General features: G+C 40.6%; 1 protein-coding gene across 1 annotated transcript; it reads right to left on the minus strand.

The window, feature by feature from the left end:
• Window positions 1–1957: 1957 nt before the first annotated feature.
• On the minus strand, window positions 1958–13767 carry atg9b (autophagy related 9B). Its single transcript, XM_053494967.1, has 15 exons — window positions 13693–13767; window positions 12768–12924; window positions 10848–10895; window positions 10697–10757; window positions 10384–10554; window positions 8215–8356; window positions 7362–8110; window positions 7055–7208; window positions 5621–5800; window positions 5246–5491; window positions 4920–5158; window positions 4596–4698; window positions 4362–4446; window positions 4025–4185; window positions 1958–3539 (listed from the first exon to the last, which is right to left on the minus strand). The coding sequence occupies exons 2-14, from the start codon at window positions 12874–12876 to the stop codon at window positions 4037–4039; spliced, it is 2436 nt and encodes an 811-aa protein (XP_053350942.1). The 5' UTR covers window positions 12877–12924; window positions 13693–13767; the 3' UTR covers window positions 1958–3539; window positions 4025–4036.
• Window positions 13768–15225: the final 1458 nt, after the last annotated feature.

Genomic DNA, 15225 nt, shown 5'->3' on the forward strand with positions numbered 1-15225 from the left:
CCTCTATGCTTTTACTTAACAACTCACACAAAATCCCAATGTTTAGCAAATCTGCAAAAATGATAAATTCACCACTTCCATCTCCTCTGCCCTTCCCCTTCAGTGTTTTTTTTTCTGCAGGATACAGTTTATTTGGATTTAGTATTCTTCCATGTAGGGGTGGTTGAGGCTCGGTGTTGCTGATCAAAGGGTCAGGGTATTTAGCTGCAACCCCGCCACCATTGTTGGGCCTTCAGGTAAAACCTTTAACCCCGTGTTCAAACAAAATCACTCCACCATCTCCTGTAAACATTGCCGCATCATATAGAAACGATGGAACCATCATCTGATGTTCTCAACAGCATTGAGGAACCCAGAGGAAGCCCACACAGACCTGTGGAAAGCAAGAAATTTTAGGATCAAACCTATGGAGCTGCAAGTGAAGACCCCACCTGCTGTCTTGACCAAGGTTTTCTTGGTTTTTTATTGAAGTTCCATGTTTTAACTGCTTTTTTTTTTTCAAATTCTTTTAATTGTATATTAGGCCTCTTCAGTACTTATTTTATTTTTGGGGTAATTGTTTAAGGTTATTTCAGGATACAGGTACAAACATTCGAGTTACAAATTTTCCGCAGATACGAACGGACCGGTTCAATCACAGAAGTAGCTCACGTGTATTATACATAAAAATAGGCACTGCAGTGCACCAGATACCAATATATACAATTATATACAATATTTCTAGTGTGTGAGTGAATATATAGACTGTCTAAAGCCTGGTATATTTTGTGTGTGTGCGGGAGAAATGAGTCGGCTTCACCGGTTTCAGTGAATCAGTCCCTGGCGCAGAGACAACCCTGTTACCTTTTACTGTGAGATTTGTTTTCCTAGGCGCAATTACTTTTTTGCCGACAGATGGCAGTGTGGGGAGAGGGAATAGAGATTTAGTCAAATGGATCGATATGCTTTACATTGTATATTAATGTCAAAGGCGTATTACTTTAACGGACTTAGAAACAAATCCGACTTACGAACATGCTCCCTGAATGGAACTTATTCATAAGGAGGAATTGGACACAACTAAATAAGGGAGACAAAAAAAAAAAAAAAAAGGTCATTGTTGCAAAAATGGAAATTATGGAAATGAGTACAAAATGTCTGAGAAAATGTGTATGAATGAAAATGATCAGATTGTCCCTGACGAACAAGCCAAAGGCGACGTTAATGAGGGTAAACACTTCCTGAGATGGCAATAGGAAGAATCCTTAAGTGGAACCAGACTCAGCAGTGAACCCATCCTCATTTGTGTGATAACGGATAGCAGGGATTGATCTGCAGTCATACTGCGTGTTGGGAGAATGGAGGTTCAATAATACAGATGTGTTTATGTTAATATTGAGTCCAGTTCAGGTATAAGACTGTAGGAAATTATAATGCGACTGGAGTCACAGTTAAAAGAAACTGTTGACCATTATCGGACTAGATAAAATCGTAAACATTGTTGGCTGCAATTAACTGTTTGCTTCATCAGCTTAATTATTTTAGGTATAATAATAGAATTAATTACGTGCCGATAACACATGTAGCTTTAAGCAGCTAAAGGATATGTAGCCCATAACGGTCAGGGGGTGGAGTTAAAGAGGAGCAAGGTTATGAGGGCGTTAATATCGATATGATATCTGATAGGGAGATAGCGGGGTTGTTGTAGGGACGGGGTAACATGATGCGTGTAACATAGAAGCATGGTGATGGGGGCAATAATATTAATAAAATGAAATTACTGTGTAATTTCTTTATTACTGCGTATTACTGTGTTATTATTTTGTTTCTACTTGTAGTTTATTATTGTGTAATTGCCGTGTAATTTTTTTGTTATTACTATGCCAATGATACAACCAAATCACTGTTATGTGCTTCATTACTGCTCAATTGCGAAATCTTTGGGGCATCACAGTAAATATTAGATGAACTCCAGACACTGTTTTTCATTTGCTTTATTTTTTAAATAGTGTTTCTTTGATCAGACAAAAAAAAAAAACCTAAGATAAATATTAAAAGCAACCAAAACATATAGCACCTTGCACAGTCGTAATTCCGACTGCTTACATAGTGGTCATGACAATAAACACTAGCAGTCAGCGATCACGTCTTTCTCACAAATGCATTTAATTTGAGTTTTCATGAGTCGAGTGTAAACGTGTCGGATCAGGTGACTCACGATTTCCTGCTAACACCTTTTCATGCACCAAAATAAATACTGTACATTACCTAGTTGAATGTGCAGAGGTATTTCAGGCTGTGTTAAATATGAATGCATCTGATGTTTAAAACAGCAACAAAAAAGAAAAAAAAACACAAGTCAGAGGCGATGTGCTGTTTTTCCTCATACTTTAAAGCAATACTATTTTTCAGACACAATAAATGTGGGTTTGTAAAAACCTATCAGCTGTGAGAGAATTAAGTTTATGTAGCCATCTGTTCGTCCTATCGGCTTCTCCGGCATTCATTAATAATCAGAGCGCAGAGTGAAACATTAAGAAAATGAATCTTGCTTGTCAGGATAAGAAAAGTTCTAAGGCTTGATTAAAATCTAGCGAATTTATCGCTCAGCTAATTAAGTCTTAATCTTAAAAAAAAAAAACATGTCTTTTCCTCCTCCTCTGTCATATATAAGCACCATTAATGTTAAATAAAAATACTTAATATCTTAGTGAATTAGTGTTAAATATAAACCTTTGCACGGGCTTGTGCTTCAGCTAAATCGAAAAATAGTTATCCGACGGCGATGTTGAATTCTCTACTCTGATTGGACGGAAAAGTATTGAGTCATTCACCATCACGCACTTAGAAAGTCATCACGGGAACGAACTGAAACTGTAAATCTGATAAAGCAGCGGACGTGTGACGGTGTACATCTCGGCACCTATGTAAAAAGTATTCATGATGTCCCGATGCCTCAGAAAGTTTCAAGCGTCCAAGGAAGAGAGAAAAAACACACACAAAAAAAAAAACGATTGTTACGATACCAAACGCATGATAAACCCAAACAGACTGTTTTTTTTTCTGTCCTGTTGTTCTTATTCTTGCTTTTTACAAACCTGGTGAAAATCTGTAAAATTCACAAACCCTTTGTAGCTCTCCGTGTTTGCTCATGATATGTAAAAATAATACACAGCAATAACCTTGTGATCATTAGGTAAGAAAATAATTTAAAAAATCAAAAAGCCCTAGCAAAACCTTTTCCAACACTCGCACTATGTGTTACCAATCTGATGTTTCTGAAAACAACCTACTGAGCTGAACACACCGGCTACAGGCTTGAGCTGAGAATGAACATTCAGTCACTCACTCACTCACTCACACACACACAAAATAATAGCAAAAAAAAAGTGTCCTCTTAAATGAAGCATCTACAGACGAGGAGAAGGTGGTGGGTGTGCGCTCGATCCAGAATACCGCGGCTCCTCGAGGCTGGAAGACCAGTGCTGCGAAGACTCCGTGATCCGACTCGGTTGATCGAGAAGCTTCGGATGGAACTAAGGCCACGACGATCCTCCTGACTGCAAAAGACCAGGGTGCAGGTTTGGGTATGATGTAGCAACCGTAATAGAAATCGCTGGTCACTCGCTGCTGATTAGTTCCCCAGAACAGCAGTTTGTATTCACACACTCATGACACATGATGCATGTAAGGTACAAGAATTGTGATGTGGGAAATTCTATTTATCCAGTTTATTACCACGTTATTGATAGTAATTTATTATTATGTAACTGTAAGGTATGTTATGTAATATGTATAACATAATTAGTATGTAGTTATAAGATGATAAGTCAAGAGGATACGCCTCCCCTGGCTTGTGTTTTTTAGCTCTGCTGATCTCTAAGGGGCGTGGCTCAGCAATAGACACTGAAACAGCGCATTAGATAAAGGAGTGAAATTGAGGAAGCTTTATACATAGAGCAATTTTATAAGGATTATATGAAAGAGGGATATTTTATCTGAAGACACTTCACATCTGAGACCTGCGTTGTTAAAGAAATAGTACCTTTAAGGCACTTTAGCTGCTCGCTCCGCTCGTCTGACTCGTGTGATGTGGAGCAGAGCTGCTGTTGATCTCGTCTTCCTCCTCCTCTTCCTCCACCCAGCCTCCCAGCCGGAGAGGCGAGGGCACCGTCAGGCCGGGCGGGTGCATCTGAGGCGTGGGTACTAGCGTTGGAAGACATGAGATTGATATTTTTATTTATTCAAACGATCAAAAACGTACGATATACTAAAATACGTAAACTACGTATCTGTGCCTCACTCACACATACACTCGTATATACACTGTATATTATTAATATGTGTCGTGCTGCTGCATATCCTTAAAATCAAACACCCACCAGAACCGGCACCGAAGTCCCTTAGGCCGACGTGAGGATGTACGTGTGCAGGTCCGCGCTGACACTGGAACTTCTGCTGATGCACCTACGAGACACCAAGACGTTTATCTCGATTCAGGGTTCATAACGTACATCATGTACAGACAGGTGACACGTTTCAGGGGAAAACACAGCGAGTGTTACAGATCTACACCCACGAGAGGTGCTGCAGCGTAGGATTTTTCCGGCACTGACCTCGTGCATGTAGATGGCGTGCAGACTCATCTCGGCTGTGGCGAACTCCGACAGGAGGGCCGAGCTGGACTGGAGGTACGTCTTCGTCTCACTGGCGCTCATGCTAGATCGTAACGAGAAGCAAGCTTAATCAAACATCTACAGTACGGCTTAACTCTGGTGAACCTATAACCTGTGTTAATTACACACTTAATCCCTAATAATTCAACATGAATTAGAGCGAATCGATTGGCTCTGAACCGACACTAATCAGCTCTGCTGTTTAATATTTAAGTTTGTTGTGATGACTCTGGCGAGTCCTTGTGTTTGGTGGAATGTGAGCACCTCTCAGCGGCAGCGCTGTGGTACATGGGGCCTTCGTGGTGTTGAGGATGGACCGGAGGATGGGGGAGGTGGGAGCGCGCACGTCCGGTGTGAGGCTGCTGAGAGGAAGACAGCGATGCTAGGACGCTCGCGGCGGCCGAGGCGGTACTGCTCGGGGAGACGAAGCGACGGTTCCACCCCGGCATCCCGGACGCCGTGAGGACCGGATGAGCCAGGACACTCGCCAGAAGGGTATCAGGCTGAAAGGGAGAGGATCGTTTGTCATGCAGAGTTACTCTGTTTGTTTTTATAATGTTATTGCTGAGAGGTGTGATATAATAACTCACAGCAGTGGCGGAGTCATTGGAAAGCAGCGAGGTGCAGAGCGGAGCCTCGGAGAGCAGGAGCTGAGGGTTCGGGCCGGCCTGGGCGTCCTGCTGCACCTTCTCGCGCATGTGGCTGATGAACAGCGAGCTGTCTTGAGGAGGTTGCCAGCGAGGGTTCTTCAGGGTGAAGTGAACCAGCGACAGCTCCGTCTTGCCGTTCTCCGCCTGCTGGTACACGGACGCCTCGGTCTGGCCCTCGGACATCCACTGAGAGCGGAGAAATAACGATAAACAGTGTTAAAGTAGTGCAATTATATATATATATATATATATATATATATATATATATAAAATACGTTTGCATATTTTTCACTGTATAATAATTAAAAGTGAAACCTGTGGGTTGCCATGCCGGCGGATGTCCATCTGCGCAAAGGAACATATGTCGCCGACACCCACAACCTCGACGGTAAAATTGCGCAGGAAGTCGATGATCTCCAGAGACTTGCTCCGGAGGACGAAAATGAGGATGAAGGGTGTGATGATTGGACTGAGCAGCTCCTCCAGTATGAACACCTGCAGAGAAATGATTTACTAATATTGTAAAAGTGCAGATTGCCGGTGCAGCGGTACCTCGACATACGACAGAACGTAAGATTTAGTAAAGACACAGCACCATGACTCTCGACAGTTATCAAGGACGGTATTAAGAAGAAAACGGAGCCACTTTCAGTTTGGTTTTTAAAGCAGCCGGTGCCAAGAGGAACCATAAATTAAAGTTACATGAGGTTTAATGTCTATTTATTTCACATTTTACTTAATTTACATGTCTTTTCTAAATGTTTTGATTGTATTAATGTGCCAAAACATGATTATAGTGTTGGAAATTGGTAATATTTGGGGCTGAAATGATTCCTCGAATAACTGGATTGCAAAAAACACTTAAAAGCTTCTTTTAATTAATTTTAAACGCTTGTGTTATGTGTTTGCACAATTATTTGTTTGGCGTGACACAGCGCGCTTCCGGATGCAAGCCGCCAGTAAACACAGACGAAAACGAAGCGCTTACATCATCCACAAAGCGGAAGGAGACGCAAACAGTTAGCTGTGTATTGATTTGAGGGAGCGTTCTGGTGCGGGGCTGCAAAATGAAAGGGAGCGATAAAAATATCAGCGAGCCGAGAAGAGAACTTTTAGTCATGAAAGATAAGGTGCACAACTTAGTGTTTTTGTATAATTATTTATTTTAATGTGCCTTAGTTTTTTTTATACTTAAAGTCATTTGAAATAGCTTTTTTTAGTTTTTGCATCTGAGAAAAGGCTTTAAAATAAGAATGTATGGCACTGTAATGCACTTAATATATCTCAGTCAACTTTAAGCTTTTCCCTTTATTGTGAATAATGACGATGTTCATTTTTAATAAAATGCTGTATGCATTTAAAAAATAAAAGTAGATTTTTCTAAAAAGAAACCCAATTAATCTTTGTTTCTCTTATATATTTTACATTGCTGTTTAATTAAGCAAAAGTACATTTTATCCGATTACTCGAATAATCGATTTAATTTTTAGTAGAATACTTGATTACTAAAATATTCAATAGCTACAGCCCTTGTAATATTGGTAATATTGTTGGAGGGTCTGGAACGGATTATCTGCATTTACATTATTTCCTATGAGACAATACGTTCCACAATACGAACTTTCACCTTAAGAACTCGCCTCCGTGACGGATTATATTCGTATGCCGAGGTACCGCTGCATTACTATAAATGGCAGATGAGAGAATCTGGCTTTATGATCGTATCTGTCCTGGCTGTATATTTTTTACCGCTTTGTACTGGTAAAGCTGCGCCATCTCGTCACGCGTCTCGCTCTTGTTAGCGTTGCCTTTCCAGTGATCGGGCATGTAGTGGATGTGCGCCAACACACACTGTAGCAGCTGCTCTGGGCACCAAACCATATGCTCATCTGGTATAAAGGACCTGACGGAGAGCACAAAGCCACAAGGTTACGTCCTCACAGGTGGTCCGGTTACACTTACAACACGCCGAACTGTTTATTTACAAATATATAACCATTTAAACCATTAATTACACACACATGCTGATTAAAATAAGCAGATTTCCAGTTCTTACCTGGCAACGGTGATGATGACGCCGAGAGCGGTGCCTGCAGTGAGGACGTGCTGGACGGCAAGGACATCTTCGTCGTAGACGGTGAGTGCAACAAGCACGGCTAGCAGCGAGCCGGCGAAGAAGGCCGCACTCCGAGCCAGGACGGCGAGCAGGGGCGAGTTGAAGGCGTTCATGTATTTGGCAGCGGGACGGTACGCGCGGCCGAGGCGTTCGCGCAGCTCATGGTCCAGCTCGTTAAAGTGCCGTAAGTAGAGGCGCCCATAGAGCGACCAGCGGCGCGTGCCGAGGCTGCCCGGTTCGCGCTTGATGGCCTCAGCGTAGCTGAAGAAGGCGTACAGCGCCTGCCACACCAGCACTAACGGACACAGGAGCAGGTTGGCCACGCCCGCCAGCAGGATGGTGCGAGACAGCTGCCGCGCTAGCTCCAGGCGTTCGCTCGCCCGCTTGTACTTTGGATGCAGGCTCCATTTGTTCTGAAAGGGCGAACCGGGCCCCCAAAACAGGATCAGCTCGAAGTTGTACTTGAGGCCCTGCGTCAGGAAGACCACGTCGCCGAGGAAGGGCACGCGCAGGTGTACGGGCAGCAGCGACTTGTTGATCATAGCTACCGTGTAGTTCTTGAAGCGCAGGATGCGGTGATAGATGTCCAGCTCAGTCAGCTCCTTCTTGTGGATGCACATCTGCTGCTCGCGCTGGAGCTTGATCAGGCGCCCCTGCACTTCCTGCCAGCTGAAGTTGCACAGCTCGTCCTGCCAGTCGAAAAAAAATAAAGTAAAAAAAAAAAATCAACAAATTAGTTACATCATCTCACGGACACGTCTTTTATTAAAAGTGCGCCTTACGGTGAGCTCACCATGCTGATCTTCAGAGCTTTTATATAAAACTGCCGGATCTCCCAGTAACTCAGCACGTTGCAGATCACCTTGCCGAGCCGGTAGATCCAAAAGATGGCAGCCATGATTAGGAGGAAGATGATCCAGCTGTTGTCTTGGATCCTGAACGCAACACATGCAGATGTTTTTCTGCTGCATTTTCATCTATTTCAAATCCGTCACACTGTTCTACAGATGTTACTTTATGCAAGGCGATCAGATTTACAGCCCACGCTCATATTTTTTACTCTGGCGCTCGCGGTAAACACTGAGAGCGAGCGCGGGTCTCGCGTTTGGCACCTTAAAAAATAAAGAATATATAATGAACTATATAAAGGTTGGTCCAAAGCAGTTTGTCACAGGAGACATTTCAATTGTTCTGCAGCAGTAACTCTCACTTTCTTTTATCACTAGAGGGGTGTGTGTGTGTGGGGGCGGGGGGGTTGTTAACCGGGTGCATGCTAATAAAATATTGTGCAACCATTCAAACAAAGAAAGAAATATGATTACATTTAAGTAGGAAAGAACTTGTAAGTGTGTGAGTGAGTGAGTAAGTGTGTCTGAGACTAACAAAACAAGACGCCAGACCGGGTAACGAACTCATTTGTCCTTCTTCGTCCCGCACTGACACTGGAGACTCCTTCCCGCGAACTGGAACTTTACACAACCTTAGAAATTTTCTTGAATTCCTTCGAACGCAAGCGAACCCTGGCACGATCTATTCTTGGACAGAGACCACGTCATCTCTGATAACCAACATGTTTTTGGCAAAGGATGATCAGGATGACCTGTAGGAATAACAAACTACTCATGGAAGCCCTTTGAGTTATAGTTATAGTCCTGACGGAGTCTTGCTTACACTCTGCACAAAATATACATTCACCTTATTATACATCTGGGACTGGGACTATACAGAACTGTTATCTCTCTCTCTCTCTCTGTCAAGCTACACATGTCACTCCGGAGCTGCCAGTGATCCAGACCCCCTCTGACCTCTGGACCTGTCTGACTCGTCCTGGTGTCCCGCTTCTGGTTGACTTGTGACTCAGTCGCTTGATAGTTCAAGTCTGGAATTCCTACAGAGTCTCCAATAGCCAAACTGGACCTCATGTTAACTTAAACACATCTGTTATGTTGAACTTCCAGCCTTCTAACACACAGTATGATACAGATCAATCCCTATCTGATATCACTCAAATAAGGATGGGTTCCCTGTTGATTCTGGTTCCTATAAATGTTTCTTTCTGTTGCCACCTCAGGACGTTTTTCCCTCAGCACCGTCGCCCTCGGCTCGATCATCAGGGCCGATCCGATCATTCCGATTTAGACATATTTTCTCACACATTTTAAACTGTCAACTGTCAAAAATGTCAATAATTTTTAATAATTTTAATCTTCCTCAATGACCACTGTTAAAAAGCTCTACATAAATAAAAACTAAATTGAACTGAACTGAATAAGGGGTCACTGGGGCTGTGCTTACGTAACAGACGAACAATAAACAACCTACTTTAAAAAAAAAAGGACACCAGATAAACAGATCTTCTGAGAAAGCATATCTGTTCCATGTAGAGTCACAGAAATAGCAAGGCCCGAGACAGCAATTTCCCTCGGCCGGTGTCGCAATCAAGGTAGTGTTTATTTACAGGCTGGATATCGCAGAGAAGAAGAAAAAGGAGCTGGAAAAAAGGGAAAGCTGGACTGTGAAAAGTGAAGTGATGAAGATGAAATCGAGTTTAAATTCTTCGTTCTGATTGGTCAGAAGGTGTTGGTGGATTACGCTACATGAGGGACGTGTTAGGTGCCACACGTGATCTAGGCATAATAATAATAATAATAATAATAATATTGAGAAACGCACAGCCGTTTAATTCCTAAAGAAAACTGTGCAGCTGTTGACGTGGTGATGGTTCCAGTAAGGAGATGTTTATTTAACATTTAAGGAAGGAGTCTCCAGTGTCAAAGCTAAGAACAAAATAACCTTCCTGCTGCTAATCACACATGACGCTGTAGTGCCTGCCAATGTGTCAGTAGTTACTAGTGCACCACCTGTAGGATGCTTAAAGGAACTGCAACGTAAATTAAATATAAATGTAAAATTAAATCTAATGATTTTTTAGAAATCAGGCTGATAAAAGCGCCAGTCTGACCTCTCGGCGCACTGCTCAGGTGGCAGGATGGCGTCCGGCAGCGTGACCTTGGTCCTGTCGAGCGGGTTGATGCCCGGCCCGGTGTGGTTCACCGCCCGGTTGGCGAACAGCACGTCGTACTCCACGCAGTTGAAGAGAAAGGTGGTGAACGTGACCACAAACAGGAACTGCCTGCAACACACAAAGGATGAGAGAATCTTCTCGTCACTTCTCTAATCTGATTGGTTTTCATTTGAACTCTTCATCAGCTCACGTGTTGTTAGTACGGAAGTAGGCAAACCGCTGCGGTGTACGAGGATTAAGGTCTACTCACACGAGCTCAAAGAACTCGGACATCATCATACAGGAGAATCCATTCTTCTGATGGAAATGATATATGTACACGAGCTCGGTTAAGGAATAAACATGATTTCTAGTAACTGAGCTTTTATGAAACATTACAGGTAAAGAAACATAATGGAAGGATATTCTTGTGAAGAAGTTGTCAAGGTTCTTGATATGGTGCCAGGAATCTGGAAAAAGCAAAGAAGACAGAACAAACATATTAAACAGATTTCAATATTAAATTAAGAAATCATACATAAGCGCTACATTAAAGCGCCGCTGCATGACACACAGCACCAAGTGCAGGTCATATAGAAATCTGGTACGAATACTAGCAATGGAGCAAAAGAAATAGTCAATTCATGTACAGATCACAATTCTTTTGTGTGGCAATGCATACAGTATATGACTCAAAAATCTATTTTTATTGTTCATATTATAAACAGTATATAGATATCAGAACTTACCCTTTCAATGATATATTTATAGGACCAGAAACCAGCCTCAGAAGAATTTGGCTTACTCCAAAAAAAGGAACGGTACACTATAAAGACTTTATTTGTATATTTGTCACATTTTAAAGATTGAGATCATCAAACTGATTTTACACCAAGATAACCAGAGTAAAGACAAAATACCGTTTTTAAATGATTATTGAATTTACTATGGGAAAAAAAAGGCTGTCCAAACCTATCTGTCCCCATGTGAAAAAGTAATTGCCCCCTAAACCTAATATCTGCTTGTCCCATTCTTGGCGGCAACAACTACAATCAGGCGTTTGTGAAACTGCCAATGAGTCGTTCACATCACGGTGGAGGAATTCTGGCCCACTTATCTTTGCAGAACTGCTTCAATTCAGCCACACTGGAGAGTTTTCAATCATGAACGGACCATTTAAGGTCCTGCCACAGAATCTCAATTGGATTTAAGTCAGGACTTTGACTAGGCCACTCCAAAAGCTTAATTTTGATTCTTTTTTTAGTCATTCACAGGTGGACTTGCTGGTGTGTTTTGGATCGTTGTCCTGCTGCATAACCCAAGTGCGCTTGAACTTGAGGTCACAAACTGATGGCTAGACATTTTCCTTCAGGATTTTTTTGTTGAGCGCAGAATTTATGGTTCCCGGTTCAGTTTATGGTTATGTGACAAATATGCAAAAAAAAAAAAAAACGAGAAGAGGGATATAAGGAAAGGGGAAATTTTTTTTCATGGCATAAAGAAATATATACTGTATATGTACTGTAATTCATGCAAGCCCGTTTTCTTTGGTGTGCGCTGTTGTTTTCCTTAGTATAAAGTACTGTATGGTAATAATTCAAAATCCAAAGCCCCGTTTTTCTCTACGGTTGCCTTGTGTTCTCTTTTGTGCTTGTGTGCTTTGTCTCTCTACAGTACACAAAAAATGTATACAGTATCATATATTATATGGGAATTTTACTGAATTTACGTTCATATTTATGTTACAAAATTAGTGAATTATACTGTTCTTAATTGTTCTTAATAGTTTAGTGTTAGAACGCATGAAAAATTATATATCGCCATGGAAAAAAGCCATAAAAAATTAGGGAAGGATATTTGCGAAAGTTCCAGGGGTTTCCACGAAAAATTCTTAGTTAAGTTCTAAGGAGAAATCCACCAATGATTGAGGCCACGAACTTTAAACCGTTACTTCGCAGGGTTCGACTGCACACGCATTGCGTTTAAAAGTGGTATAATGTTCCAGTTCCTGTATGATCCTTCAGATAGTGCTCTAGCATCTATTTATACAGCGCAGCATCGTGTGGTAGAAACGAATTAAGTGTAAGTTTGTTTAGAATTGTAATAAAATCTGATTTTTTTTATGTATATAAAAATTCCGATTCTATTACAGTTCTATAAGTGTCGAGATTAAATATATATATTTTTTACAATTCTAAATCCCGATACTTATAGAATCGCAATGGAATCGAATCGCTATGGCGGTATCATGATAACATCATATTGGGTGATCCCTGGTGATCCCTGGTGATCCCTGGTGATCCCTGGTGATCCCCGTCTCCACCATGATCGCCTCTTGATACCTTTGAGTCCTTCTGGCACATGAATCAACAGATCCTCCTCTCCCGGAGGCGAGTCCTCCTCGTAATCCTCTAGTCTCTGGTACTCCTGGTAGGTTTCGAAGTCAGCCATGGCTCTTCACATTCTTTCTCTCTCACGTTCAGTCGTTCATCACAGGTCCTTACGCAAGGAAAAGAAAAAGAACAACCAGGACGATGGAATGAAAAGTGATTTACACGACAGCTCTGACCAACACCAGTCTGATCTCTGATCTCTGAAACTTTATTCTCAGAGGTTTAAAAATAACTTGGACATGAAGTCATATTCTCCAGCATCCTGTTTACCTTTTTTTTTCCTAAGAAACATGTTTCATCCTAGGCTAAAATATATACATGTTTAATAGAAAACTAATGCTATGTCAATGTCTATGCTTTGAACTTCATTATTATATTTATTATATGTTTCTCCTGGAGATAAACAGCTATCTGATATCAAACCAGCCCAAACTGTGACATTGCGAGCGACCGTGTCCTGAACCCCCCACTCCACCACTTCGAAGTGCACTACACAGCCCAAAGGATAACGCCTAGGTAGCGCACCTACACAGGCAACAGGAGGGCGAATCAGACACCACCAGCATCCCAGCGGCATGACACGATGATTTATTAAAGATGAAAATACGCATAAAAAACACACACTCGAGATAACGTTAAACATTTTAACTTTAGTTTAAAACCTTTACAGATATAAAAAATGCTAATAAAAATCATCCTGTTTTAGGCTAACCGAGTAAGCTAACAGCTAGCTGGGGAAATAACTCACAATACGGTTTACACAAACAGCTAACTCAGTCTGCACGCTTTATACTTTCTTGATGATTGTAATATTTAATTTGCCTAAATATATATTTTTTAATAAATGATAATGTTTAAAAAACTCGGGTCTCACCAGCAGGACCTCAGCGCTTTTGTGCCGTTGTGCTTTTCTCTCCTTAACAAAAACAGACATGTCAACAGACCTCTGTGTCGTCAAGGTGACGTCCGGATGACGTCACTTCCGTCATTTTCTCCTATCATTAGATTTTTTTTAATCACAGAAGGCAAATATTTATTTAAACAAATAATAATAATAATAATAATAATAATAATAGCTTAAATGTTAAAGTAGAAAAAAGGTTTTGTTTATGTTTGTTTGTTTGCTTGTTTATTTGTTTACTAAAAAGTTGGAGGAGTTTTTTTTTTTTTTTTTAAGTCAGTTACTACGGCAACATAGTCCATGACTAACCAGTTCACTGGCAGACTTACTTAAACTTACCATAAGTTTTTCTGAATCTTTAACTTAAGCCTACAGAGAAAGAAAAAAAAATACATAGAAGGAAATAAAAAAGGATTAACTTTGCACTTTACAATTTTGAGGACAATACCACTGCTGCTGTCACACACACCATATCTGTTCTCTCTTATACACATATAAATTGCACGTTCCAAATAATTTAATACATTGTAGTCATATTATGCATTTTATATTACATATTGTATAATATTATGCATTGTATATTATATATTGTATGATATTATGCATTGTATATTATATATTGTATGATATTATGCATTGTAAATTGCATATTGTATAATATACATTGTATATTAAATATTGTATAATAATATATACGTTCTTCTTTTCTTCTTCTTCTTCTTTAGTTTAAAAAACCTGAAAGTATCAAGTCATCCTGGGTTTGCAAGATCTCACAAAAAAAAACTAATTTAAACTAAATAAATAAAAATTATTTTACACATTTTTAAGAAAAAAAAATTTTCCTCCTGTGGATTTTTGATGCTGATGAGTATTATAATTTATTAAAAAAAAAACTAACAAAAAAATTACTAAAATGACAAAAGAACTTATTGCAAAACTGTTATCAAGCCTTCAGGCTTTCAGTCTCCGTTGCCATGGTGACGTGTGTTGTCTGTGTTCCACTGATGAGGGCTTTCTCTCCCTTCGCACATGTGCTTTACTCTGGTTTAACTTTACTTAGAGTTCAGTGAACTCATTTATATCACCTTATTTATATCAGCCCACAGTTCAGATTTGTTAAGAGTGCTTTATGACATAATGTATATTGATTAATATACACATTTTACACACTTCTGGCACTGGTGTCTTAGTGGTTCGATTCCCACCCAATTCCCAAACCCCAGCCCCTGGATGTAGTGCCGGTACCACACCCGCATAAAAATGGGAAGATTGCATCAGAAAGACCAGCCGGACTAAAATCTGTGTAAAGTTGTTGTGCAAAGCGGACGGTCCGCTGTTGCGAGCCCTTTATACATTTCTATCTCAAATTTCATTTTATTGCAACTGTAAATTTGTAAATTTGCAGATTTTAAAATTAACATTATTTCTTGGTGCAATTTTTCTCTTCTAATATTAGAAAAAATCTTCCTATCTGCTTATTCTATCTTAAATTTCCTTTTTAGGTGA

The sequence above is a fragment of the Clarias gariepinus genome, chromosome 4 (assembly GCF_024256425.1).
Source record: "Clarias gariepinus isolate MV-2021 ecotype Netherlands chromosome 4, CGAR_prim_01v2, whole genome shotgun sequence".
Taxonomy (NCBI): Eukaryota; Metazoa; Chordata; class Actinopteri; order Siluriformes; family Clariidae; genus Clarias; species Clarias gariepinus.

Coding starts and splice junctions, on each gene's coding strand:
- atg9b (XM_053494967.1), bottom strand. CDS start 12,876: ATGGCTGACTTCGAAACCTACCAGGAGTACCAGAGACTAGAGGATTAC. Junction 8,111..8,214: donor AAGCTCTGAAGATCAGCATG/GTGAGCTCACCG, acceptor TTCGACTGGCAG/GACGAGCTGTGCAACTTCAG. Junction 4,186..4,361: donor GGACTTCGGTGCCGGTTCTG/GTGGGTGTTTGA, acceptor TTCCAACGCTAG/TACCCACGCCTCAGATGCAC.